Below are 27,897 nucleotides of genomic sequence, written 5' to 3' on the forward strand. Positions count from 1 at the left end.
TGCCAGTTATGGATTATTGACTTTCAGTTCCAAATTTATCCTTTTTGCCTGCTCTGTGAAATGGATTTGGGACCTTTAAATACTTATCCTTTACCAGCTGGCAGGTATTAAGCTTTGTCAGTAGAGGGCAACAGAGAGATACTGCAGGAGGAACGGGTTTCCTTTCCTGTTTCTAGTGCTTGGGTTGGGCAGGGTTCTGTGCTGTAGGCAGCTTCTCCAGCGTCTGGTTCCTGTGCTTCAGCACCTGGTTTCTTCAGTGTATGATGGCCAGCAGCCAGAAATTTCTCCTGGCACCTCCCCCTGAAAAGTGGTTTGTAGTAGACGGCCTCTTGTGAGACTCGTCACCAAGAATGGCTTTCCCCAGCACCATATAAGGTAGATTTCTGGCAACTTCCACCAGTGCAGCACCACAGCAGCTTCCCTATCTAGTGAGCCATAGGCGCATCCCCTCTAACAAAGTCTGCACCTCAGCTCTGGAGTGATCTTCACTGGACACTTTATCTCAGCCCTAGAGGAAGTGGCTGTTCCTTACATTGCTAATCCTGTATTCTTTGAGAGTTCTCTTTTACTTCTTTACTAGTCAGTCCCTTATTACTCTAATCCCTTGTTATAGTTAATGTCTTTAAGTAAATAAAACCTTCCCTGTTCAAATTACTATGTGGTTCCTCTCTCCTGACTAGACTCAGACTGATACAACTGGTAATTTCTAAAGGGGATGATAAGGTTTTTTGTTTGATGAACTTATCTGTCAAAATTAAGGATTTATGTTTAATCCTTTTATCAATGAAGGATAAAACTAATGGGCATCATAGAAGACAGCTGAAATGTCTAAAACTGACAAGATATACAAGTCGTATATCTACAATATACAAGAAACCATCAGCAAGAAAAATTGAGCAACCCCAACAGAAAAATGGGCAGAGGATGTGAATAAGCAATCTAAAAAGAGAAACTCAAAACGGCACTAAGAAGTGTTCAGACTCAGTAATCAGAGAAACTCAAATTAACAGAACAATGAGATTATTGCATCACACCTTTTGGTTTAAAAAACATTTGGAAGCTGGATAATGGTTATATCTCAAATATACCTTAGATTGGCCCTCTCCTCTCCATCACATTTGCTGTCACTCTAGTCCAAGGCCACCATCTTCAGTATTAACATAATACAAAAATGCAACTTTTCTGCCCACTTATATTCTTGCTCCCCCACAATTCACTCTTCACCCGGGAGCATGAGAAATCTTTAAGGGTAATTCAGACAGTGAAACTGAGTGCCCCTAAAACCGAGTTCCCTTACTGAGTTTATGATTAATCTCTCTATCCAAGACTTTATTCCCTTTCTTGTGTTCCTTCTGACCTCCATCCTGTGCTAACTGAACATTAATCAACCAGAATCAGATGACGAAAATTGCTGTTGTCAGTAACATTGTTAATGTACTAAAATCGCTATTATAGGGATCATTAACTTACAAACTCAGGACAAGATGAGCTCCCAAGCCATGGACCACAGCCCAGAGACTTGTAAACCAGAGACATCCTGACTCCTGAAACTATGATTAAGAAATGTCACCAGATGATCATCAATCCCAGCCTCTTTTATCTTCCTCTTTAAAAAACAAAACAAAACGAAAAAAACCGTAACTTAAAAACCACTTTGGAGTGGATCTGAGGCTTGTCTCTCACTCTTTTGCTTGGTGCCCTGCAATAAGCACTGTACTTTTCTTCACCAAAACCTGGTGTCAGTAGATTGGCTATGCTTCGCATGGAGTGAGCAGACCCGTGTTCAGTTAGGTAACAATACCATTTCTTTGCTTAGAACCTTTTAACTTCCTGTTGCTCTTCGAATAAAATCCATTAGCATGGCCTGCAGGTGATCCACGTGATCTCCTTACCTACCTCTCCAGTTTCATACTGTGCCACTCTCCTTGCTTACTGCTGTCCAGCAAATATTTCAATGACTTGAACACTTCAAGCGCTTTCCTTCCTCCATAGCTTTTGCACATGCTATTCCCTCTGAATCTTCACATAGCTTACCCTTCTCATCTGTCCTTTTACTCAAAGAAAGCTGGCCACCTTTTCTAGAGCAGATCCTAGTAAGTCTCTATCACTGCTACCCTACTTATTTCTTTCATAACGCAAATTATTAGCTTGTAAATATAAATTACTTAGTTTTAACCTCCCCTACTAGACAATGCACTTCATTGAGGGCAGAGACCATGTTTGTCTTTTTCACCATTAACCTCCAGCACTTAGAACAATGCCTAAGACAAAAATAGGCATTAGAATGTATGTGAATGAATGACTCTATTTTGTGTTTTGGGGGAAGCCTGGACCAGTGAATTACTTTACAAATGCAGGTGCTTCACACTTAAACGTTGTGTTCTAGTTAGTAATGCAACAACAAAACACACAAACAAAAGAACGCCACACATTCGCTCAAAAACATTTTGCACTTTAAAAATTATCAGTGCCGGGCTTCCCTGGTGGCGCAGTGGTTGAGAGTCCGCCTGCCAATGCAGGGGACGCGGGTTCGTGCCCCGGTCCGGGAGGATCCCACATGCTGCGGAGCCTGCGCGTCTGGAGCCTGTGCTCCGCATACGGGAGAGGCCGGGACAGTGAGAGGCCCGCGTACCACAAAAAAAAAAAAAAAAAAAAAAAAAATTATCAGTGCCGGGCTTCCCTGGTGGCGCAGTGGTTGAGAGGCCGCCTGCCGATGCAGGGGACACGGGTTCGTGCCCCAGTCCAGGAGGATCCCACATGCCGCGGAGTGGCTGGGCCCGCGCGTCCGGAGCCTGTGCTCCGCAATGGGAGAGGCCACAACAGTGAGAGGCCCGCATACTGCAAAAAAAAAAAAAAATTATCAGTGCCTCCAAACTTTTCCCCCCTCACGTTGTGTCCATCTGCTCGTTCAAGTCCTTTATCATTTCTAATAAATGGGTGTTCGTTTTCTAAACTGATTTATAATATGTTAGCCTTTGATCGTTTGTTTTGCAGGTATTTTTTCCCAGACCGCCTTTTGACTACTTAGTTTTTGTTTTAATCCTAAGCCTGAACTACTCTAGTAAGGAGGTGCTGTCTGAGGTGACTCCAGAAACCAGGTGAAGCTGGTTGGGTGGGAGGGTGAAACAGGAGCGCACAGGGACTCTCAAAGGAAAACAACTATTGATTACGCAAGTCCGGGCCCGCCTATCCTCCTGGTATCCTAGCCACCTACAGCCACTAGCAACCTCCTTCAGCCCGGAGCCTGGCGCGCCTGCCTGACGTCACGGACGCACCGCACAGTTGACTCGGGCCGCGCAAACTCCGTGGCCGTCTACCGGGCGCGCAGAAGCGAATATTGTCGCGGCGCCGGAAGTCCAAGGCACGTGACCGGGTGACAGCGCTCGCTGGGCTGCAGGGCTCGCTTTAGGTGTTGCGGCACGGGATGGCGGAGGCGCCTCCTGTCTCAGGTACTGTCCTGGCCCGCGCGGGACTGGGCCCCTCTCGGGGAGCGGAAATTGAGTCAGTGACGAGTCCTAGGGCACCGGCCATTCGTATCGCGAGAGTGGCGCGTACTAGGGTTGGAGATAGTGGCTCGGAAGGGCCAAGCCACGCGCGTCGTGCGAACCGAGATCTTAACCATCCTTGACTGCGTAGTGAAGCCCGGCATCTGGTTTCTAAGGAGAATGGGTTTGTCCTGCTGAGTCGATGTGGGTGTCCCGCCCTCTCCAGGGCTCAGCCCGGCCTTCCTAGGGCGGCGATATCCGACAGGCGGGCGTCGGCCGGGTCACCGCCAGTGACGGTGTTGGGCTCTCGACGCACGGCGGGTTTGCTCGCTGCGCTTAAGATGTATTCGTGCGTCCTGGGGCAGCGGCGCGTGCGCGAGCCGAGCACCCGTGGTTTCCAGTGTCAGCCTGCCACGAACTCTCAGTGTGAAGTCTCGTTTTCCTCATCTGTGAATTGGGAGTAAATAAGTAAATTACAGTGAAGGTTCCCGCCGCTGCTGTACCTGTTACACAATTGTTAGCTTACTTCTCCTCCCGGAGTTGCCTTTGTGTGCAGAGACAGCCTCATTTGGCTGTTAATAAAACATCCATTTCCACTTCCTTCGGGGTACCTTAGATCTTTGTTTTCCCAACTCTTTGGACAGTGACCGGAAAGGAATATTTTACATGGTGATCTCAGTGCACACAGACATAAATATAAAAGCGAACCAAAAATTCCAAGAAGCAGTGGTTTTCCTTCCTATATGCAATGCACTCTACTACATATTTCGTTTGAAAAAACACTTGTCCCAACCCACTGCATGATTTGATTTCATGACCCACTCTTTCTGAAAAACAGGGCAGCAGTGTGCAGCATGAGGTTTGTGAACAGTCATGAATTTGAGTCTTCGTTCTGCTACCTACCAGCTGTTGGGGCACCGAGAAGAGTATATATGTATTTGTGTACTTGGTGGCAGGTAAAATGTATTTACTACTGTGGGTCTTGGTCAGAAAAGTTGGATAACACACTGCATTGGTGTACCCTAGTCCTGATTTAGGTATCAATTCATCTTGGAGTGTAGGGACCTTGTTAGGCTGGTGTTTTGTTCTTCTCCCACCCATTTTTTCCCCAAATCCTCTAAATTGGATCCGTTGGTCTTCCTATCGTTAGGCTTACTTCTGGCCCATTTCTACACCATTCAGTGTTTGAAGCAGAATTGAGTGGGGCTAGTTGTGAGTCATAGTTTGGGGCTATGGTGTTGTGCCCCAGGTTACAACCTCTGCCCCACCTACTGAGGCAAAGTCTCCTAGTCCAAAGACCTCCCCAGTCTGTCTCCTGTGCCTTAGTTTGTTTTTGCCTTAGTTCCTATTCCATGTTCTTATTTCAGCATCATCTCTAACCCACACCTCCATCCCCACTCAAGGTTTAATTCTCTTACCTGCTGTTGTCCTGGAACACCAGCCCAGTCCAAGGGGTATCTTCCTGCCCATGGGCAGACTCTCCAGTGCCAACTTTGTCTCTGGACTCTATAATCTACAGTTGGATTTTCCCTTACTCTGCTCCACCCACCCGTTGGTCACCTACCATGGTGTTATCTTGGATCTTATCTTATTTTATCTTGATCTTATCTTGGGTACCACTTGCACTATAGCCAAGCCTTGGGGATGAGACATCCTATTTGTTGAGTAACTTACAGCTGCTCAAAATAGTGAAAAAATAAAGGTGTCTCAGATCTTTGTGTTCAGTTTCCTGTGCCCTTTCCCCCTTCCTTATGTCTCTTAAGGATCTTTCAGAGGGCTTTGCCCACTGCCTCATGTCTGGTGGAACACATACTTTATATGAATAGGTGCTGCCCGTCTAGATTCTCAAGTTGCATCAACTCTTTGCTGCTTAACATGAAAACACCCTCTTCCCATCCTTTACCAGGCTATTCTGGACAACTTTACTGATGTTTTTCTGCCCCTTTTACAGCCTTGCTTCTTCAAGCAGAAGAAAACTACACAATACCCACTTGGTCTAATCTACCCATTCACCCCTCAAAGTTATCTCTTATATTTCTGGAACAGCTTCTCTGCCACCTTCTGAATTTGTCTAATCCTCTTGCCGTTTTGTAAAGCCCTCCACCCCACCCCCAGAATTCTGCCCATTGAAAGCTTTCAGGACAAATCCTGGATTGAGAGAGAGGTTACCCTGTGACCTTTATGATCTCGCTCAGTTCTTAAGTATATGTTTCTGTAGTATGGGCCACCCAACCTCTCACATTGGAGCGTAGTATAAGAGTGTGATCTCTAGGGTCACATAGCTTGGGGTGGAATCCTGAATCTGCTTTGGAATACCCCTGTGGCCTTGGGCAGGTTACTTACTCTCTACAGTGTCTCAACTTTCTCATCAGGAATGTAAAGATTAAATGAGTTAACATATGCAAAGTGCTTAGAATAGTGCCTGACACATGTTAAGTACCTAATAAATGTTAGGGCTTATTATTAAACCTGAAACCCCATAGGCTGTGCACTGCACCCATCTGTGGTCAAGTCTGTGTTTCAGATAGTTTGTAGTCCTAACGGCAATAATAAAGCACTATTTTAACCACTTTATACATGTTACTAACCTTGCTTTAATCTTCATAGCAACTCTTTGAAGTAGCAACTCTTTACTATTCCATTATTGAGATTAAGTAACTCGCATAAAGACACAAGTGATGGGCAGGGATTTAAACGCAAATTCCAGGCCCTGTTGATTCATAGAATATTCTGTATGCTACACATAGTTCTGACTTTGCTACTAACTGGTTTTGTATCCTTAGGCAAATCATTTCATCTTTGGACTTCAGAGACTGAGTTGACTATAAAGAAGCATGTTAGGGGGTAAAAATGAGTAGGTTGAAGGGGCATGTGCTTAATTTTTGAGACTCTGGAATTCTGGACCATATTACAGAGATTATGTATGGAAAACCTAAAATATATTCCTGGGGAGAAGAGATGAGATGTACTGATCCTGCTAAGTACTGTCTGTGTGAAGTCTTACTTAAATTCCACAATGACCCTTTGGAATAGTATTATCAGCTTTTGTCATGTATGAGGAAACTAAGGCTAAAAGCAATCAGGTGGTATCCCTAAGCTCATACTATAAGTTGGAGGGCCAGACTTTAAACTGATTTTGGCTGACTCCAAAGCCTGTTTACTTAATGCTATCTTAGAGTTTTGAAATACCACATTGAACCTGCTGATTGGGGTCTCACCCCGAACTGTTTGCTGACCTCACATTTGTCGATAAAGATAAACACGTTTATAAATAATACCCGGTAGCCCAGGTGAGCAGTTTTCCTTAGCAATTCAGCAGTAGCTGTTGGTGAGGCTGCTGGTTATGAGGTGATCAGTCTTCCACAAGCACCTTGAACCTACCACCTTCACAGGAAACATAGACCTCGTATAGAGACTGTTTTATACAAAGTCCCTAGGAAAGTAACTTTTAGATATGGCTTACAGTCTTCAGGCTTCATGAGTGACCAATTAATTTCTTTACCTGCATGTCTGTTTCTTATGTCCTAGGTACTTTTAAATTGAATACGGACGCTGCTGAGTTCATTCCTCAGGAGAGAAAAAATTCTGGTCTAAACTGTGGGGGTCAAAGGAGACTAGATTCTAATAAAATTGGTAGAAGAAATTATAGTTCACCACCTCCCTGTCACCTTTCCAGGCAAGTCCCTTATGATGACATCTCTGCTGTTCATCACAGTTATCTTTCAGGAAGCAAACCTAAGAGTCAACAGACTTCTTTCCAATCCTCTGCTACTAATAAATCACTCAAGAACCATGGCCTTCCAAATCAACCTTGGCAGAAATTGAGGAGTGAAAAGCAGCATATCAGAGTCAAGAGAACACAGGGTCTCACTGACCAGACCTCAGATGCAGCTGGCTTAGAAAGTGTGGCCAAGTCAGAGAGTGGGACAAACCTCAGAGAGCACAGCCCTTCTGAGCATGAGAAGGAAATTGTCGGTGCAGATCCCAGGGGAGCAAAACCCAAAAAGGCAACCCAATTTGTATACAGCTATGGTAGAGGACCAAAAGTCAAGGGGAAACTCAAAAGTGAGTGGGGTCACAGAATGACTCCCAAACCTGAGGAGGCGGGACCTGAAAACACCAAACCTGTGGGGGTTATCCACCCTGATTCTTCAGATGCATCCTCTAGAAAAGGAGTAGCGGATGGGTATGGGGCCAGGCGCAGCGAGCAGAGAAGATACCCACAGAAGAGGCCTCCCTGGGAAGTGGAGGGGGCCAGGCCACGACCAGGCAGGAATCCACCAAAACAGGAGGGCCAACGGCAAACAAACGCAGGATCCAGAAGCAACATGGCCTCTGTTCCAAAGGAAAATCTCAATGAAAGACCAGCAAAATCTGCCTGTGACAATGGGAACTTGGCAGTTGCCAGCAAGTCTTCCAGAAGGGTTGACCCAGAGAAATGTGCTGTAAGGAGGCAGGATCCTCAGGTAGCATCTTTCCCCCGAGGCAAACAGAACCACATGCTAAAGAATGTGGAAACACATACAGGTAAACCTATCTGAATGGGTGGAAATGTTTTCTCTCTCTCTTTTTTTTTTTTTAAATTTCTGAATAGGTAATACATTCATACAATTTAGAAACCAGAAAATATAAAAACATACATAGTTAAAGTCTCTTTCTCTCCTTGTTCATCATCTCCTTGGGTCCTGCCACCACCTGCCCCCCTCCCCAATAGGTAACCACTTACTTAGTTTTTATATATCATAAGCAAATACAGGTAAGGAACGTTTTTCTTAACAAATAAGGAATTTAAAAAGTGCAGGTATGGGTGGTATAGATGTTTGGTTACAAGATTTGTTTTGAATTCTGAAAGCACAAGTAGGGGGTGGTAACATCTCCACTGCCTCTCCTGGTTCCAGCCTGCATCACCTCTTGTGTGCTTATCTGCAACAGTTCCTAACTAATCTTGCCATCTCCAGTTTTTCTCTTTGAGTTCACCTCTTACGTCAGCATCAGAAAGTGATCTTTCTAAAACACGTATTGACCTGCGTCACTCCCCTGCTTAATTCTGTTCACTTTTTCTCGTCACCTACAGATTCTGCCTTCTGCCTTACCCAACAGCCTCATCTTCTGCTGCCTCAGTCCCCACCACATTTTACTCCCTGGACTCTATACTGTCATCTTTCCATGCTGTTGCATATGTGGCTCCTTCTGTCTACACTGTCTACTACTCAGCTCACTGGTGAATTCTTACTCATATTTCAAAAGCTATAGTTTAGTCACATGTCCAGAAAACCTTTTGTCACCTCCACAGATAGCATTAATCTTTTCCAGCCCTGTGATATGTCCTTCCCTTACATATATATGCTTCTTTATAGCACTTACCACTGGAAACCATCATTTGTTTATGTGTCAGTGCCCTCCACTAGTTTATATGGTCCTTGAAAGCAGAGACCATATTTTTCCTTTCAGTTTTATATCTCTATTGCCTAGCACAGCTCTTAGAACACAGTAGGTACTCAGCTCTGACTGTTAGAAAGTTCTTTCTTACATTAAACTGAAAACTTCTTTCCTGTAAATATTTCCTATCTCCTAGTTCAAATTCTGTCCTCTGGAACTACACAGCAGCTAGTCTCTCTCCTCACAGCTTCCTTCCCACTCATTACACATCAGCTCTTTGCAGTATTTGAAGACACTTCTCATTTTACCCTGAGTATATATTTTATCCAGGCTAAATAGCTTCATTCCACCAGCTTTTTCTCATGGACCTTCACCATTCTGGTCTCCCTCCAGTTTAATGTGACATACAGCCTAACACAGGGAGCCACCACCTGCCCGGGCCTGTTTTTACACAGGCCTATAGTTCTAGTTCTCATTTGCTTCACCAGGCAGTCCTTCTTGGGATCTTGACTTGTGTGTGAACAAAGGCAATGTTATACCAGAGTTGTTCTTGAATCCTCAAGGCTGGTTGATAGTTTCCTATTGCTTCATAACAAATTACCACAAATGTAGTGGCTTAAGATAACACAACTTTACCATGTCATGGTTTCTGTGGGTCAGGAGTCTGGGTACGGGTTAACAGAGCTTTCTACTCAGGGTCTCACAGGACTGAAATTTGGCCAGGGATGCAGTCTTATCTGATGTGTGGGGTCCTTCTTGATGCTCACTGGTTGTTGATAGGATTTAGCTCCTTAATGGGTGTAGGATCGAGGTCCCCATTTTCTTGCTGGCTGGGGATCACTCTCAGCTCCGAGGGGCCACCGCAATTCCTTACCACATGGCCCCCTTCACAGCATGGTAGTTTGCTTCTTCAGAGCCTACAGGAAAGAATTTGCTACAGATTCTTTACATCTCTCTAACTTCTGTCTCTGATCACTAGACTCTTTTAAAAGGGCTCACTTGATTAGATCAGGTCTACCCATACTTGAGGGGAGATTATCCAGGGCATGCACACCAGGAGCTGGGAATCTTGGAGGCCACCTTAGAGTTCTGCCTAACAAATCTTTCTGGCTTCACATCCCAGCATTTTCTTGAGACCTCTTTATTCATATTTATTGAGTAGATGCTGTGTGCCAAGCACTGTTCTAGGTACTGGGGATACAGCACTAACGAGATTTACATTCTGGTAGGGAAGACAGGTAGAAAGCACTTAAATATTTAATATGTCAGGTGATAAGAGCTAAAATATAAAGCAGGGTTGGGTTTTTTTTGTTTGTTTTTTTAAGCAGGGTTTTTAAAAAATTTATTTTTGGCTGCATTGGGTCTTCATTGCTGCGTGTGGACTTTCTCTAGTTGTGGCGAGCGGGGGCTACTCTTCGTTGCAGTGTGCGGGCTTCTCATTGCAGTGGCTTCTCTTGTGGAGAGCGGACTCTAGTAGGCGCGTGGGCTTCAGTAGTTGTGGCACACGGGCTCAGTAGTTGTGGCTCGTGAGCTCTAGAGCGCAGGCTCAGTAGTTGTGGTGCACGGGGGCTTAGTTGCTCCACGGCCTGTGGGATCTTCCCGGACCAGGGCTCGGACCTGTGTCCCCTGCATTGGCAGGCGGATTCTTAACCACTGTGCCACCAGGGAGGTCCCATAAAGCAGGTTAAGAGGACAGAGTAACAGGGGCGCCAGTTTACATAGGTTGGTCTCTTTGATACGGAGACATTTGAACATAGACCAGAAGGAAGTGCAGAAGTGCACCACGTGGCTCTCTGGAGAAGGGCATTTCAGGCAGAGAGAGAAGCAAGTGTAGATTGGGGTGGGAGGGGGGCATTGTGAGCAATGAAGAGGTGGGCAGTAGGGGAGGTCAGAGAAATCACAGGGACTGGGTCATATGAGGCTCTTAGATTTGGTTCTGAGTAGGAAGGTGAGAAGTAGCTGGGAGGTTTTTGGAGACGGGATGGCATGATCTTACAAGCATTCTAAAATGATCACTCAGTCAGCTGTGTGAGGAATGGGCCCTAAGGAAGCAAGGGAATGAGTTAGGAGGCTGTTGTGGTAATTCAGGTACTTGATGGAGACTTGGATGAAGGTATCAGTGGTGGAAGAGGTAAGAATTGGTTAGACTCTGGGTGTATTTGGGAGGTAAAGCTGACAGAATTTACAGATAGACTGGATGTTGGATGCAGGAGCATGAGAGGAGTCCAGGACGCAGCCAGGGTGTTGTGCCTGAGCAATGTGGAAGGCGAGAATTGCTGCACAGTGCAGTGGTAGCACATGGGAGGGGAAAGCAGTGTTCGTGTTTTAAACTTTTCACTTAGGAATAATTTTAGATTTATAGAAAGTTTGCAAAGATAGAACAGATAATTCCCATACACTCTTCACCCAGCTCCCTGTAATGTTAACATCTTTGTCAAAACTAAGAAATTAACACTGGTACCATGGTATTGACTAAACTTCAGACTTTTTTTTTGGCTACGCCGCGAGGCTTCCAGCGAGGCTTGTGGGAGCTTAGTTTTTTGACCAGGGATTGAACTCGTGCCCTTGGCAGTGAAAGCACAGAGTCCTAACCACTGGACCGCCAGGGAATTCCCCCGGACTTTAGTTGGATTTCACCAGTTTTCCTACTAATACCCTTTTCCTGCTCCAGGGTGCAATCCAGGATATCACATTGCATTTAATCAGCATGTGTCCTTATTCTCCTCCAATCTGTGACAATTTCTTAGCCTTTCCTTGTTGGAAAACGTGTTTTTGCGTATGTTTTGCTTTGTCTCCTCCTTGTTCAGGAAAGATAAAGAATTTGGTTAAATTTATTAGATTTGAGTTGTCTACTAGACTGCCATATGGATATGTTAAATAGAGAGTTGGATATAAAATTCACAGAAGAGATCTGGACTGGAGATTTAAATTTGGGCATTGTCAGTGTAGAGATGGTGTTTAATGGACTAGAGGAGGTCACCTAAGGTGTGAGTGTAGTTAGACAAAAAAAGAGGCTTCCCTGGTGGCGCAGTGGTTGGGAGTCCGCCTGCCAATGTGGGGGACACGGGTTCGTGCCCCGGTCTGGGAGGATCCCCCGTGCCGCGGAGCGGCTGGGCCTGTGAGCCATGGCCGCTGAGCCTGCGCGTCCGGAGCCTGTGCTCCGCAACGGGAGAGGCCACAGCAGTGAGAGGCCTGCGTACCACAAAAAAAAAAAAAAAGAGTGAGGTTGGAGCCTACCTAGGCTTGGCTGGAAAATGAACATCCAGTAAAGGAAACGGAGAAAGAGTAAACTGAACTAGGATGTGAAATGTTCTAAACACCAAGTAAAGAAATTCAAGGAGGAGGCAGTGATAATTGTGCTAAATGCTGTTGATCAGTACAGCAGGATAACTGCACATTGACTATTGGATTTAGCAATGTGAAGGTTACTGGTCTTTTTTTTTTTTTTGAATTTTATTTTATTTATTTTTTTATACAGCAGGTTCTTATTAGTTATCTATTTTATACATATTAGTGTATATATCTCAATCCCAATCTCCCAATTCATTGCACCACCACCGCCCCCCCGCCCCCCCTCTTTCCCCGCTTGGTGTCCATACGTTTGTTCCCTACGTCTGTGTTTCAATTTCTGCTCTGCAAACCGGTTCATCTCTACCATTTTTCTAGGTTCCACATATATGCGTTAATATACGATATTTGTTTTTCTCTTTCTGACTTATTTCACTCTGTACAACAGTCTCTAGATTGATCCACGTCTCTACAAATGACGCAATTTCGTTCCTTTTTATGGCTGAGTAATATTCCATTGTATATATGTACCACATCTTCTTTATCCATTCATCTGTCAGTGGGCATTTAGGTTGCTTCCATGACCTGGCTACTGTAAATAGTGCTGCAGTGAACATTGGGGTGCATGTGTCTTTTTGAATTACAGTTTTCTCTGGGTATATGTCCAGTAGTGGGATTGCTGGGTCATATGGTAATTCTATTTTTAGTTTTTTAAGGAACCTCCATGCTGTTCCCCATAGTGGCTGTATCAATTTACATTCCCACCAACAGTGCAAGAGGGTTCCCTTTTCTCCACACCCTCTCCAGCATTTGTTCTTCATAGATTTTCTGATGATGCCCATTCTGACTGGTGTAAGGTGATACCTCATTATACTTTTGACTTGCATTTCTCTAATAATTAGTGATGTTGAGCAGCTTTTCATGTGGTTTTTCGCCATCTGTATGTCTTCTTTGGAGAAATGTCTATTTAGGTCTTCTGCCCATTTTTTGGATTGGATTGTTTTTTTTTTAATATTGAGCTGCATGAGCTGTTTATATATTTTGGAGATTAATCCTTTGTCTGTTGATTCGTTTGCAAATATTTTCTCCCATTCTGAGAGTTGTCTTTTTGTCTTGTTTGTAGTTTCCTTTGCTTTGCAAAAGCTTTTAAGTTTCATTAGGTCCCGTTTGTTTATCTTTGTTTTTATTTCCATTACTCTAGGAGGTGGGGCAAAAAAGATCTTGCGGTGATTTATGTCAAAGAGTGTTCTTCCTATGTTTTCCTTTAAGAGTTTTATAGTATCTGGTCTTACATTTAAGTTTCTAATCCATTTGAGTTTATTTTTGTGTATGGTGTTAGGGAGTGTTCTAATTTCATTCTTTTACATGTAGCTGTCCAATTTTCCCAGCACCACTTATTGAAGAAGCTGTCTTTTCTCCATTGTATATACTTGCCTCCTTTGTCATAGATTAGTTGACCATAGGTGCGTGGGTTTATCTCTGGGCTTTCTATCCTGTTCCATTGATCTATATTTCTGTTTTTGTGCCAGTACCATATTTTTTTGATTACTGTAGCTTTGTAGTATAGTCTGAAGTCAGGGAGTCTGATTCCTCCAGCTCAGTTTTTTTCCCTCAAGACTGCTTTGGCTATTCAGGGTCTTTTGTATCTCCATACAAATTTTAAGATTTTTTTGTTCTACTTCTGTAAAAAATGCCATTGGTAATTTGATAGGGATTGCATTGAATCTGTAGATTGCTTTGGGTAGTAGAGTCATTTTCACAATATTGATTCTTCCAATTCAAGAACATGGTATAGCTCTCCATCTGTTTGTATCATCTTTAATTTCTTTCATTAGTGTCTTACAGTTTTCTGCACACAGGGCTTTTCCTCCCTAGGTAGGTTTATTCCTAGGATTTTATTCTTTTTGTTGCAATGGTAAATGGGAGTGTTTCTTTAATTTCTTTTTCAGATTTTTCATCATTAGTGTATAGGAATGCAAGAGATTTCTGTGCATTAATTTTGTATTCTGCTACTTTACCAAATTCATTGATTAGCTCTAGTAGTTTTCTGGTGGCATCTTCAGGATTCTCTATGTATAGTATCAAGTTATCTGCAAACAGTGACAGTTTTACTTCTTCTTTTCCAACTTGTATTCCTTTTATTTCTTTTTCTTCTCTGATTGCCGTGGCTAGGACTTCCAAAACTATGTTGAATAATAGTGGTGAGAGTGGACATCCTTGTCTTGTTCCTGATCTTAGAGGAAATGCTTTCAGTTTGTCACCATTGAGAATGATGTTTGCTGTGGGTTTGTCGTATATGGCCTTTATTATGTTGAGGTAGTTTCCCTCTGTGCCCACTTTCTGGAGAGTTTTTATCATAAATCGGTGTTGAATTTTGTCAAAAGCTTTTTCTGCATCTATTGAGATGATCATATGGTTTTTATTTTTCAGTTTGTTACTATGGTGTATCACATTGATTGATTTGCGTATATTGAAGAATCCTTGCATCCCTGGGATAAATCCCACTTGATCATGGTGTATGAGCATTTTAATGTGTTGTTGGATTCTGTTTGCTAGTATTTTGTCGAGGATTTTTGCATCTATATTTATCAGTGATATTGGTCTGTAATTTTCTTTTTTTGTAGTATCTTTGTCTGGTTTTGGTATTAGGGTGATGGGGACCTCCCATAACGAGTTTGGGAGTGTTCCTTCCTCTGCAATTTTTTGGAAGACTTTGAGAAGGATGGGTGTTAGCTCTTCTCTAAATGTTTGATAGAATTCGCCTGTGAAGCCATCTGGTCATGGACTTTTGTTTGTTGGAAGATTTTTAATCACAGTTTCAATTTCAGTACTTGTGATTGGTCTGTTCATATTTTCTGTTTCTTCCTGGTTCAGTCTTAGAGGGTTATACCATTCTAAGCATTTGTCCATTTCTTCCAGGTTGTCCATTTTATTGGCATGGGGTTGCTTGTAGTAGTCTCTTATGATGCTTTGTATTTCTGTGGTGTCTGTTTTAACTTCTGCTTTTTCATTTCTAATTTTTATTTGAGTCCTCTCCCTCTTTTTCTTGATGAGTCTGGCTAAGGGTTTATCAATTTTGTTTATCTTCTCAAAAAACCAGCTTTTAGTTTTATTGATCTTTGCTATTGTTTTCTTTGTTTCTGTTTCATTTATTTCTGCTCTGATCTTTATGATTTCTTTCCTTCTGCTAATTTTGGGTTTTGTTTGTTCTTTTTTCTCTAGTTCCTTTAGGTGTAAGGGTAAGATGTTTATTTGAAATTTTTCTTGTTTCTTGAGGTAGGATTGTATTGCTATAAACTTTCCTCTTAGAACTGCATTTGCTGCATCCCATAGGTTTTGGATCGTCGTGTTTTCATTGTCATTTGTCTCTAGGTATTTTTTGGTTTCCTCTGATGTCTTCAGTGATCTCTTGGTTATTTAGTAATGTATTGTTTAGCCTCCATGTGTTTATGTTTTTTATGTTTTTTTCCCTGTAATTCATTTCTAATCTCCTAGTGTTGTGGTTAGAAAAGATGCTTGATATGATTTCAATTTCCTTAAATTTACTGAGGCTTGATTTGTGACCCAAGATGTGATCTATCCTGGAGAATGTTCCATGCGCACTTGAGAAGAAAGTGTAATCTGCTGTTCTCAGATGGAATGTCCTATAAATATCAATTAAATCTATCTGGTCTGTTGTGTCATTTAAAGCTTCTCTTTCCTTATTTTCACTTTGGATGATCTGTCCATTGGTGTAAGTGAGGTGTTAAAGTCCCCCACTATTATTTTGTTACTGTTGATTTCCTCTTTTATAGCTGTTAGCAGTTGCCTTATGTATTGAGGTGCTCCTGTGTTGGCTGCATATATATTTATAAGTGTTATGTCTTCTTCTTGGATTGATTCCTTGATCATTATGTAGTGTCCCTCCTTGTCTCTTGTAACATTCTTTGTTTTAAAGTCTACTTTATCTGATATGAGTTTTGCTACTCCAGCTTTCTTTTGATTTCCATTTGCATGGAATATCTTTTTCCATCCCCTCACTTTCAGTCTGTATGTGTCCCTAGGTCTGAAGTGGGTCTCTTGTAGACAGCATATATATAGGTCTTGCTTTTGTATCTATTCAGCGAGCCTGTGTCTTTTGGTTGGAGCATTTAATCCATTCATGTTTAAGGTAATTATCGATATGTATGTTCCTATTCCCATTTTCTTAATTGTTTTGGGTTTGTTTTTGTAGGTCCTTTTCTTCTCTTGTGTTTCCCACTTAAAGATGTTCCTTTAGCATTTGTTGTAGAGCTGGTTTGGTGGTGCTGAATTCTCTTAGCTTTTGCTTGTCTGTAAAGCTTTTGATTTCTCCATCGAATGTGAATGAGGTCCTTGCTGGGTAGAGTAATGTTGGTTGTAGTTTCTTCCCTTTCATCACTTTAAATATGTCGTGCCACTCCCTTCTGGCTTGTAGAGTTTCTGCTGAGAAATCAGCTGTTAACCTTTTTGGAGTTCCCTTGTATGTTATTTGTCATTTTTCCCTTGCTGCTTTCAATAATTTTTCTTTGTCTTTAATTTTTGCCAATTTGATTACTAGCATCTCGGCGTGTTTCTCCTTGGGTTTATCCTGTGTGGGACTCTCTGCGCTTCTTGGACTTGAGTGGTTCTCTCCTTTCCCATGTTAGGGAAGTTTTTGACTATAATCTCTTCCAATATTTTCTTGGGTCCTTTCTGTCTGTTTTCTCCTTCTGGGATCCCTATAATGTGAATGTTGTTGCATTTAATGTTGTCCCAAAGGTCTCTTAGGCTGTCTTCATTTCTTTTCATTCTTTTTTCTTTATTCTGTTCCACAGCAGTGAATTCCACCATTCTGTCTTCCAGGTCACTTTTCCGTTCTTCTGCCTCAGTTATTCTGCTGTTGATTCCTTCTAGTGTATTTTTCATTTCATTTATTGTATTGTTCATCTCTGTTTGTTTGTTTTTTAATTCTTCTAGGTCTTTGTTAAACATTTCTTGAAATTTGCCTCCATTCTTTTCCCAAGGTCCTGGATCATCTTCACTATCATCTTCACTATTCTGAATTCTTTTTCTGGAAGGTTGCCTATCTCCACTTCATTTAGTTGTTTTTCTGGGGTTTTATCTTGTTTCTTCATCTGGTACATAGCCCTCTGCCTTTTTATCTTGTCTATCTGTGAATGTGGTTTTTGTTCCACAGGCTGCAGGATTGTAGTTCTTCTAGTTTCTGCTTTCTGTCCTCTGGTGGATGAGGCTATCTAAGAAGCTTGAGCAAGTTTCCTCAAGGTTACTGGTCTTGCTAAGAGCAGTTTTAGTGGAGTAGTGGAGATGAAAGCTTGATTGGAATGGAAAGAGAGGCTTACCCCAAATATAAGTGTCCGTGGCTGTTTGAGAGTGGGCTTTGCTTACTCTCACTCTGAACTGAGAGAACCTAGCACTGCCCAGTCCTCCCAGACTGCCTGGATCCCTCATTCTGCAGTAACAAAACCCCCTATATCCTTTATTTGTTTTGGCTCTGCTCCTGCTCTTAATTGACCTATGGCCTTCTGTCGGGTCACCACTTCCTTACAGCCTCAGAGCCTGCTGTTTTCCCTTATCCCACTTACCTTAGTTTCTGGAAGACGGGAAGAGCACACTCCTTCCCCAGTTTCATTTCTAAGCTATTATTCTTCTACCTTTGTATCAGAATCCCTGCTTTTTTGAAGCTAATGCTGCATGACCTTTTCTCTCCATCCCCTTCCATGTCTCCTTATCTTTGTCATCTGTGAGCCTCCACATCTCCCAGCCCCAGCCTCAGTTATTAATGCATCTAGCCTGTATCTTTTTTCTACCCCAATGATTCTCAAGGTATAGTCCCAGATCAGCAGCTGTCAGCAATACCTGGGAACTTGTTAGAAATGCACATTCTTGGGCCTCACCTCAGAGTTAGTAAACAGAAATTCTGGGTGTGGGGCCCAGCAGTCTCTTCTTTTAACAAGCCTCCAGGTGGTTCTCATGCACATTCAAGTTTGACAACTACTGATTTACCATAAATCCTGCTGTTGTTCTGTGTGACTTCAGTGATCACGTGGGTTATGTCATCCTCAGGTTCTTTGATCTTGTCACCTGCAGTGACCTTCATATCCGTTCCACCTCCACACCCACTACCAAGGAAATGACCCTGGGTATGCCCCGTCTCTGAAATTCTAAAGTCCTGTGTTCTGCTTTCTGACCATAACCTCCTATCCTTTTGGCTCTCCCAGTCTCTTCCACCCACTATCAGTTCAGTCTCCATCCTTCTTCATCCCCTCTTCAGGCTAGGCCTTACTGTAAGTCATTTGAAGTATTATCCTTCTGCCAAGACATTTGGCAGGATCCCAGCCCTGGGTGGATGCTGCAGTCTAGCTTTTCTACCCTATCTGGATAACAGAATGCCATTTCAGGAAATCGTATAACAGTATAGATTTGGCACTGCTGCAAATTCACTCGCCCTCTGAGGAAAGCCTTCCTGATCACCCTGTTTAAAACCATAATACTTCCCCCACTGCCGACCCTTGCTAACCTCTTTTCCTGGCTTATTTTTTTCCATAGCACTTACTACTATTTGATGATACTACTTATTTTCATTATTTATTTGTTTATTGACTACCTTCCACCACAAGATAGTAAACTTCATAAGGGCAGAAGATTTTTGTCTGTTTTGTTCACTGTATACTCTTAGTGTCTAAAGAGTGTCTGGTACATGGTCAGTTCCCAGTAAATATTTTTGAATAGTGGTCTCCAGCTCAGCTGGCTTTCAGCGCTGCCGTTTTCCCCTTATATGACCTTGGGCAGCTGTCCCTCCCATTTTCATCTAAGACTATTCCAAACCTTTTCCACACTTATTCAAACCTTCCTAACATTGATCTCTGAACTCCAGTGGACCTCCTTGCCTCCTACTTCACTGAGAAAGGGGAGGTCATCACTGAGAAAGGGCATAATTTTCTCAACTTTTTGCTCTCTCTAAGCAAACTCAGAGACATCTGTGCCTGTTATTCCTTTTCTTTCATTCTGAGATCTCTTTTATTTCCTTTCATCAACCTTTCCACATCTACTACTCCAAGTTCTCAACCTGAAGCTCTTCCTGAGTCTGTCCTGCCCTCTAAAAGAAAAACTTGCCCCACACGGGACCTCCCAGTAGTGTTTCTTTCCTTCCATTCAGTCTAATCAAGAGTCATCCACTCTGGGGCTTCCTTGGTGGCGCAGTGGTTGAGAGTCTGCCTGCCGATGCAGGGGACATGGGTTTGTGCCCTGGTCCGGGACGATCCCACATGAGCCCGTGAGCCATGACTGCTGAGCCTGCGCGTCCGGAGCCTGTGCTCCGCAACGGGAGAGGCCGCAACAGTGAGAGGCCCGTGTACCGCAAAAAAAAAAAAAAAAAAAAAAGAGTCATCCACTCTGTGTCCTTTTCCCTAATCTGATTTCATGTCTCAGTCCTCTGGCATCATCACCACTTGACTCAGAGCTACTGGTAAGGTCACGAATGACTCAGTCCTTACTGTTATCCTGGACTTCCCTTTGAGTTGGACACAAAGGGGTCTTTTCTGAAATGTAACTTCCTTGACTCCTTTGTTACCACACACTTCTGGTCCTTCTTGTTCTCCTTGACTGTTCCTGTTTATGTCCTTCGCTCTTCTCTTCCTCCACCTCTTTCCTAAATGTTGGTGTTACCTAGGGCTTTATCTCAGCCCTCTCTTCTTAACTTGATAAGGCTTCATTGGGAGATTACAACCAGTTCTGTACTTTCAAACCACTGCCTCTGGGCTGTACTGATTTCTAAACCTTTACATCCAGCCCCTAAGCTCTGCCATAGGCCTTAGACTCACATAAATAAATGTGATGTCTGACATATGCTTCAGACTCAGCAAGACCATCTTGAACACGTTGATCATGCTTACGTTGTATTAGCTTTTTAAAAACAGCTGCCTTACCTTAAATAAGGCAGCTTACTAAAGTTGATAGGTTAATTTACCTTTATTCCCACCATCCAGATATAATCAGCTTTAACCTTTTAGTCTGTTTCCTTAAAGAATTTTTCAATGCTCAGTTTTACATAGTTGAAATCATATAATAAAAATAATCTTTATTCTTTTATTGCTTATTATAGTGTTATATTTTTCCACTCATTAAGAAATCTTTGTAAACCTTATTTTAAATTAATATATAATATGCCATAAATAGATATGCATTAATATTTAAACAATCTCTATCTCCCCCTTTTTTTTTTTTTTTTTTGCGGTACGCGGGCCTCTCACTGCTGTGGGCCTCTCCCGTTGCGCAGCACAGGCTCCGGACGCGCAGGCTCAGCGGCCATGGCTCACGGGCCCAGCCGCTCCGCGGCACGTGGGATCTTCCCGGATCGGGGCACGAACCCGCGTCCCCTGCAACGGCAGGTGGACTCTCAACCACTGCGCCACCAGGGAAGCCCCCCTTTTTTTTTGCTGATATATTTTAAAGTAAATTCCAGATATCAGGCTATTTCACCTTCATATACTTTTAGGTTACATCTATTTAAAAAATATGGCCGTTTTCTTACATAATCATAGTGCCGTTATTGTGCTTGACAAAATTAGCGATAATTCCTTGAAATCATCTAATACCTGGTCCACAATTGAATTTCCCTGTTTGCCTCAAAAATGTCTTTTTACACTTGGATTTTTCTTTTATTTTTTTGCGGTACGCGGGCCTCTCACTGTTGTGGCCTCTCCCGTTGCAGAGCACAGGCTCCGGACGCGCAGGCCCAGCGGCCATGGCTCACGGTCCTAGCCGCTCTGCGGCATGTGGGATCTTCCCGGACCAGGGCACGAACCCGGGTCCCCTGCATTGGCAGTTGGACTCTCAACCACTGCGCCACCAGGGAAGCCCTACACTTGGATTTTTCAAATCAGGATTGTTTTAGGTTTTGTTTTGTTTTGTTTAAGACAGTTATTTATTGGTGTATCTGAAAAGTTTGTAGTGCATTCTCCAGACAGGTCTCTGTTCTTCTGGTTTTTTAAGTGGGTTGTCACCCTCTTTACTGACATACTATCAAAGTAAAAGTATAGAGAATATACAGTCATGACTGGGGAATGATGGAGAAGCCCTAGTGGGAGAGGGCCTAGGATTGAAGAAGAGCCAGTGGTCAGGATAGGGCTGCATCCAGAATGGACAAGAGTCTTGCACCTGAAATGTGATAGTTCACTAGCAGAGAGCTATTCCAGAATAGTACCATGTTTTACGTATGTTACACGCTTAGATAAAACTGAAATGTTGGTGAAAGAATTATACTGTTTCTCTTTCTAGTATGTTTCTAGAACCTTTTACTATTATTTATTATTTTCATTCATTCATACAACAGGTATTATTGAGTACCTTCTATGTGTAGAGTTAGGAAATAAACAAGGTAAAATATATGATAGACTTAAGTGGTGTGAAGAAAGATAAAGGAGATAGGGAATGCTGAGGGAGTGGGTTACAGTTTTTTTGTTTTTTTGGGGGGAGGGGTGGGTTCCAGTTTTTAAAGTGTGGCCAGAGACTGCCTCATTGAGAAGACCACATTTTAAAAAAATTAATTAATTAATTAATTTAGTTTTGGCTGTGTTGGGTCTTCGTTTCTGTGCGAGGGCTTTCTCCAGTTGTGGCGAGCAGGGGCCACTCTTCATCGCAGTGCATTGGCCTCTCACTGTCGCGGCCTGTCTTGTTGCGGAGCACAGGCTCCAGACGCGCAGGCTCAGTAGTTGTGGCTCACGGGCCTAGTTGCTCCGCGGCATGTGGGATCCTCTCAGACCAGGGCTCAAGCCCGTGTCCCCTGCATTGGCAGGCAGACTGTCAACCACTGCACCACCAGGGAAGCCCGAGAAGACCACATTTTGAGTAAACACCTGAAGCGGGTGAGGGACTGAGCTGTGCAAATGTCTGGGGGACAGTATTCTAGGCAGAGGGAATAGCGAGTTGTAAAGACCTTCCCGCAGGAATCTGCCTTCCAGTTTAGGGCTGGGAAGGAGGCAGTGTCGTCTCAGAGTGGTGGCCTAGGGAAAGAGGAATCACAGATGAGGACCGGGGGCCAATGAAGGCCATTGTAAGGACTTTGGCTTTTACAGGCATGTGATGTAGGAACCATTGGCAAATTCTGAGCAGAGGAGTGTATCATCTATTAATAATTTGCATTTTGACAGGCTCCCTCTGGCTGCTGTGGTGAGAATAGACTGAAGTAGGGAGACTAGTTAGGAGCCCATTGTAATAATCCAGGTGAGTGGATAGTGGCTTAGACCAGAGGGTTAGCAGCAGAGGTTGGATTCTGGAAATATTTTGAAGGTAGAGCCAGCAGGGTTTGCCGACATACTGAACATGGGATGAAAGAGACAGCCTTTGGAAAGGCTGCAATTTGTCAGCTATTCAAAGTTGACAGCTTTGTAAAGGCAGTAATTTGTAGGCTATTCAAAGTTGACAGCTGTCACCACATAACTAAATGTATGTGCATCCTAGTGGTCAGATTTCACCGTGACTGGACTTAGAAACATCACAATAGTTCTTCATTAACAAGCAATAAACTAATGAATAAGAGAAACAGTAAAATAAAAAGACAGTCCTCAGGGTAAAAATTATAGTGTTCTCAGGTGGGTTCCGTACTACTTCACTTACCTTTCTGTGTTCTTAATTCTAACTCAGTTCTATTCTGGAATGGTCAATAGGCATTTTCTATAAAATTCACCACAAGTATAATTCTCACAGACTATTCCTCTGCCCCAATCAGCCTCACATATAGATGGCTCAAACTTAATCTCACTCTCTAATGAGCTCTCACCTAACTTACTGCTCCAGAATCTTCCACATGTAGCATGGTAACTGGTAGGAAATATAATTGACTCTGTTATTCAGAAATGTTAACCTATGCAGGGTAGGGTATCCCTACTTTTTTTTTTTTTTTTTTTTGCGGTACGCGGGCCTCTCACTGTTGTGGCCTCTCCTGTTGCGGAGCACAGGCTCCAGACGCGCAGGCTCAGTGGCCATGGCTCACGGGCCCAGCCATTCCGCGGCATGTGGGATCTTCCCGGACCAGGGCACGAACCCGTGTCCCCTGCATTGGCAGGCGGACTCTCAACCACTGCGCCACCACGGAAGCCCGGGTATCCCTACTTTTAAAAAAGAATCTAAGTCTGATTCTTCGGCTTTTATAATAGAATTCAATTTTATGATGTGTTCATCTGTATCTAAAGCAGGTAATTGCCTTTTAATCAGTCACTTGCAGTATCTTTATTCCAGGCTTTCTCCAGAGGGAAAGAGCTATCCCAGAAACTACTAAAGCCTAAAACTTTCAAAGGAGAGAGGTTATGGAGCAGACTAGATGATACTCGTTTATTCTTTCATCCATTCATTCAATAAATATTACTGAGCGTTTGGTATATGCCAGGCATCGGATATACTACAGTGAGCAAGGCAGACGAGCCTCTGGTCCTGCCTTCCAGAGCTTACAGTCTTGATGTTGTGTATTTCTTTTGACTTTGAACTGGACAAACAGAAAGTAATCTTAGGGAGCTAATATTATGGAATGACTAAAATGTGAGCTTTTGAGTCAGATGGCGATGAGTTTGAATTTTGATTTTTAAATTTCTGGTTATATGATCTTAGGTAAGTGCTTTAACTACTTTGAGCCTCAGTTTCTTCATCTATAAAATGGTATCTCTATTATATCCTTGTTAAGAGAATTAAATATGTGTAAAGTGCTTTAGCACAACACTTGGCATGGTGTATTTAAGGTTAGTTGTTTTATTCTTATAACTTACTTGGACCTTATAACAAACAAAATGGTATTGTGAAATAAATGCTAAAAATATGGACTCAAAAAAAACATACACACACACACACTCTCAGGTCTGGGTACACTTGGGATTTAGAAAGATTTTGCTGAGATCGTATTTGAAGGAAAAGTCTGGAAGTGGGTGAAAGTATTGAAGAGTAAATCTGGGAGGATTCTTAGGATGTTATACGCTGGTCTCTCTCATAGATGCTGAGCTTCTGGAGCCAGAGACTGTGTGTCCCTCAGTCTAGTAATCCTACCATGGGGCTTGTGGTAGGCATCAAGCCTGTCGTTCTTGAGTGAACAACCAAAGACTTTCAGGGCATCTACTAGAACCATCTCACCACCATGGGTTGTTGGAACGTGTCTAGGCTTAGGTTTCTTGCACCTGACCACTGTAGCTTCACGAGCCCTTCCCTAACCTGAATCCATGAATGTGGTAGATGCAGAGCCTTCCAGATTGAGAGGGCAAGGCAAGGTGCTACAGCATGTTTCTCCTGTGAATGCTTAAGCCGTGTGTTACAAGGGGCGTTTGGCTATTCTGCTAGAATCCTGGGCAGTTTCTTGGGAATGTTTCCTCAATTGTGGGTATCCCTACCTGAATGTCTGCTTCCTAAGTCCTCTACCTCAGCATATTCCTGCCCCTTCCTGGTCTCAAACTCTGAAGAGTCACCTTGCTCAGAATCAGACATCCCTTAAAATCTCTACATTTGAATTCTCCTCTCAAATGCCTTGCTGATCCTTGGTTGACTACGGAATGATTTTCTGTGTTTCAGTTTATCTGTTTTGTTTTTTAAACAGGTTCTTTAATTGAACAGCTAACCACAGAAAAATATGAGTGCATGGTGTGCTGTGAATTGGTTCGTGTCACAGCCCCAGTGTGGAGTTGTCAGAGCTGTTACCATGTGTTTCATTTGAACTGCATAAAGAAATGGGCAAGGTCTCCAGCGTCTCAAGCAGGTCAGTCATTTCTCTCTTCTGAATAGTTATTCTTACTCATTAGATATGTTCAGGTTTTAAACTTAGCTTTAAAAATACTACTTAATTCCTCTTAAGTGTTTTATCTGCGGGGAGAGTATGTTGCCCTGATCACATATTTTGATCACATGTGTTGCCCTGATCACATATTTGGTTTAAGCTATAAATCTTAAACCAGCTAAGCATAACAAATTAAAATATACTTAGGGTACAACAAAATCAGTCACTTTTACTGAAAATGGTAGCTTTTATCCAAGTAGCATCTATAAAGAATGATTTTTTTTAAATTGGGGTATAGTTGATGTACAATATTATGTCAGTTTCGGGTGTACAACATAGTGATTCACCATTTTTAAAGGTTATATTCTATTTATAGTTATTATAAAATATTAGCTATATTCCCTGTGTTGTACTATACATCCTTGTAGCTTATTCATTAGAAAACATTTCTTGTATAGTTTGCTTTAGAAAATTTATAGAAAACAATGTTTAATTTACCCTTAGGATTTTGAAGTTGCTTTGCCTTTAACAGATCTTCTCCATAGTATTTTGTGGGCTTTTCCCAAAGTATACTAGTATTTAGGGATAATGCAAATGTTACTAAAAATATGCTTTCTGAACTTTGCCTCTTCTAATTTAAGACATTTGAGTTTTCCTGCATGTACTCAAGTATCCTACTTTTTTTTTTCAAACCAAGATTCAGATGCTTACTTTGATATTAAAAATAATAGAACACTGTCCCACAAAATGAAATGTTAATTTTATGAAGTGATAGAGGTGTTAACTAAGACTGTGGTAATAATCATATTGTAATATATAAATGTATCAAATCAACATGTTGTGTACCTTAAACTTACACAATGTTATACGTTAATTATATCTCAATTTTTAAAAATGGAATGAAATGGATACCCACTGTATTCACGATATGAGGTCCTTATAATTATAAGCCTAAATGCAATATTTAAGCAAAGAATTCAGTATTGTGAATTTGTTTCTTAAATGTCTGATATCCTTAACATGGAAATTACTACTGCTGCTTCAATATTATGGCTTTCCATAGATTTAAAAATTCTTAAATTACATGTGCTTTTGTAAGGAAATTATTTTGATTTCCTCTCATTTTTCTTGACAGATGGCCAGAGTGGTTGGAGGTGCCCTGCATGTCAGAATGTTTCTGCACATGTTCCTAATAACTATACTTGTTTCTGTGGTGAGTTTTTTTGCATACACTGGAGTTTCTTTCACTTTGCTTATTGTACCTCAGTTCCCAGCCCTGGAGAGGCAGTGTGCTGGGCATGTTTTAGAAGTCACTAATAAGACTTCAGAGCTACAGGAGTTTGTAAGACATCACATACATGTGGTCTGTCACACAGCTAGAGTCACAGGCCTTTGTGTTCTTGGCAGACTGTTCTGGAGGTGAGCCTTCTCATCATGCCCACCAGGTCTCCTTGAGCTTAGTTTAGATCAGAGCTGACCAGATGGCAGAGGTGGATACAGACATGGGCTTCTTCTCATCTCTAATGGTAACAGCTTTGAAATTCTGGATTTGAGCAACATGAGTAAAGAGTAATGGTGAAGTGTACTTTATTTTAATCCAAGAAATCAGTCATTGTTCTTTATAATAAAGAGATTTTCTGTAAACCAGCATTGCAAACTATCCTTGTGCCCTCCCTCTTTATTGGAATACTTCTTCCTGGTTTTGCGTAGGTCAGTTCTTCCATGTGTTAGGAAAAAAGCTTTTCATGATCCACATGCTCATCTGTTGCTAACCTATTTCCTGCGTGTCTTTTTTTTTTTTTTTCCTCTTTCCTGCCTGTCTTTTAATGAGTAACCTTTACCATCTGGCTGTCGATTTTTCAGATTTTATTTCTTAACCATTTGTCTCCCTCCTTGAACCATTGCATTTTTATCTCTGTCCTCATTACCTCACTGAAACTTATTCAGAAATCATCAATGACCCTTTCCTGACCAAATCCAGGGCTGATTTATAAATTCTTAACCTTTTTGTCCACACAGCAGCCCTTAATGCTTTTGACCATTCACTTCTTGAAATGACTAGCTCTTTCTGTTTTTCTTCTGCCTGTTCTCCTTATTTTTCTAATTTGCTCATATTTCTCCTTTCCTGTTACTTAACTGCCAGCTTTCACCAAGAGTCAGTCACTGACCATCAACACTTCTAGACTCAATCTCTTTGTGAACTCAGCTATCTATAGTGTTCTTCCCCTTCTTTTCTTTAAATCTCATCCACTGTGTCATTCAAGATCTGACCCCAATTGTCTGCTTCCAAAGGAAGCTTCCCCTTCCTTATCTCCTCTCCCACTTTGGCCACTCTTATCCAGAATCTGTTGGTCCTGTATGTTCTTTTGCCAAAATCTGACCCTTAATAGATACTGAATTAGTATTAGCTGAAGGAATGAATATTCTTGAATGTACTACTGGAAAGACAGCATGAAACTGGAAGCAAGAGATCAATTGAAAATTGGACAAATAAGACCAATACCCAGGCTTAATTACCTTATTTTTAAAGGATTTTTTAACATGAAGCATCATAATGAAATTTAAAATCTTGTTAAAGCCTTCACTGACAAATTGGGTATGAGACCCTAAGAAGGCAGAAGAATGTGGGGATGAAGGTCACGATGATCTGACTGAGGTGGAATGGTGTGGGAAGGCAAATAATGGCCTGATTTTACCTGAGGACTTTGCCCCACTCTGCTCTTCAAGGAGACCATTGGTCGGGAATTCCCTGGCAGTCCAGTGGTTACGACTCTGTGCTTTCACTGCCAAGGGCCTGGGTTCAATCCCTGGTTGGGGAACTAAGATCCCACATTCTGCAAGCCACGCAACGCAGCTGAGTAAAAAAAGGAGACCATTGGTTTAATATACTTATTGTGAACTTATTAACGTAACAGATACCATGAAGAAACAGAGAAGAATGAGACTCTTTACTGACTTCCCAGAGCTTACAGTCTAAAATTTAAGACACAATTAACT

General features: G+C 42.2%; 1 protein-coding gene across 6 annotated transcripts in view; it reads left to right on the forward strand.

The window, feature by feature from the left end:
• The first annotated feature begins 3,304 nt into the window (after positions 1 to 3,304).
• The window catches only part of NFX1 (nuclear transcription factor, X-box binding 1), an 82,969-nt gene continuing 58,376 nt past the window's right edge, over positions 3,305 to 27,897 (forward strand). For 5 of the 6 annotated variants that reach the window (XR_009541623.1, XR_009541624.1, XM_060155224.1 and 2 more), the window contains exons 1-4: positions 3,305 to 3,449; positions 7,014 to 8,012; positions 24,724 to 24,882; positions 26,036 to 26,113. Coding sequence is in view for 4 of the 6 variants with exons in the window: in XM_060155224.1 (XP_060011207.1) it covers positions 3,425 to 3,449; positions 7,014 to 8,012; positions 24,724 to 24,882; positions 26,036 to 26,113 (1,261 nt within the window). In the remaining 2 variants the exon portion in view is untranslated. The remainder of the gene's footprint in view (positions 3,450 to 7,013; positions 8,013 to 24,723; positions 24,883 to 26,035; positions 26,114 to 27,897) is intronic. The other variant, XM_060155227.1, reaches the window with a different exon arrangement.

The sequence above is a fragment of the Lagenorhynchus albirostris genome, chromosome 7, assembly GCF_949774975.1.
Source record: "Lagenorhynchus albirostris chromosome 7, mLagAlb1.1, whole genome shotgun sequence".
Lineage (NCBI taxonomy): Eukaryota > Metazoa > Chordata > Mammalia > Artiodactyla > Delphinidae > Lagenorhynchus > Lagenorhynchus albirostris.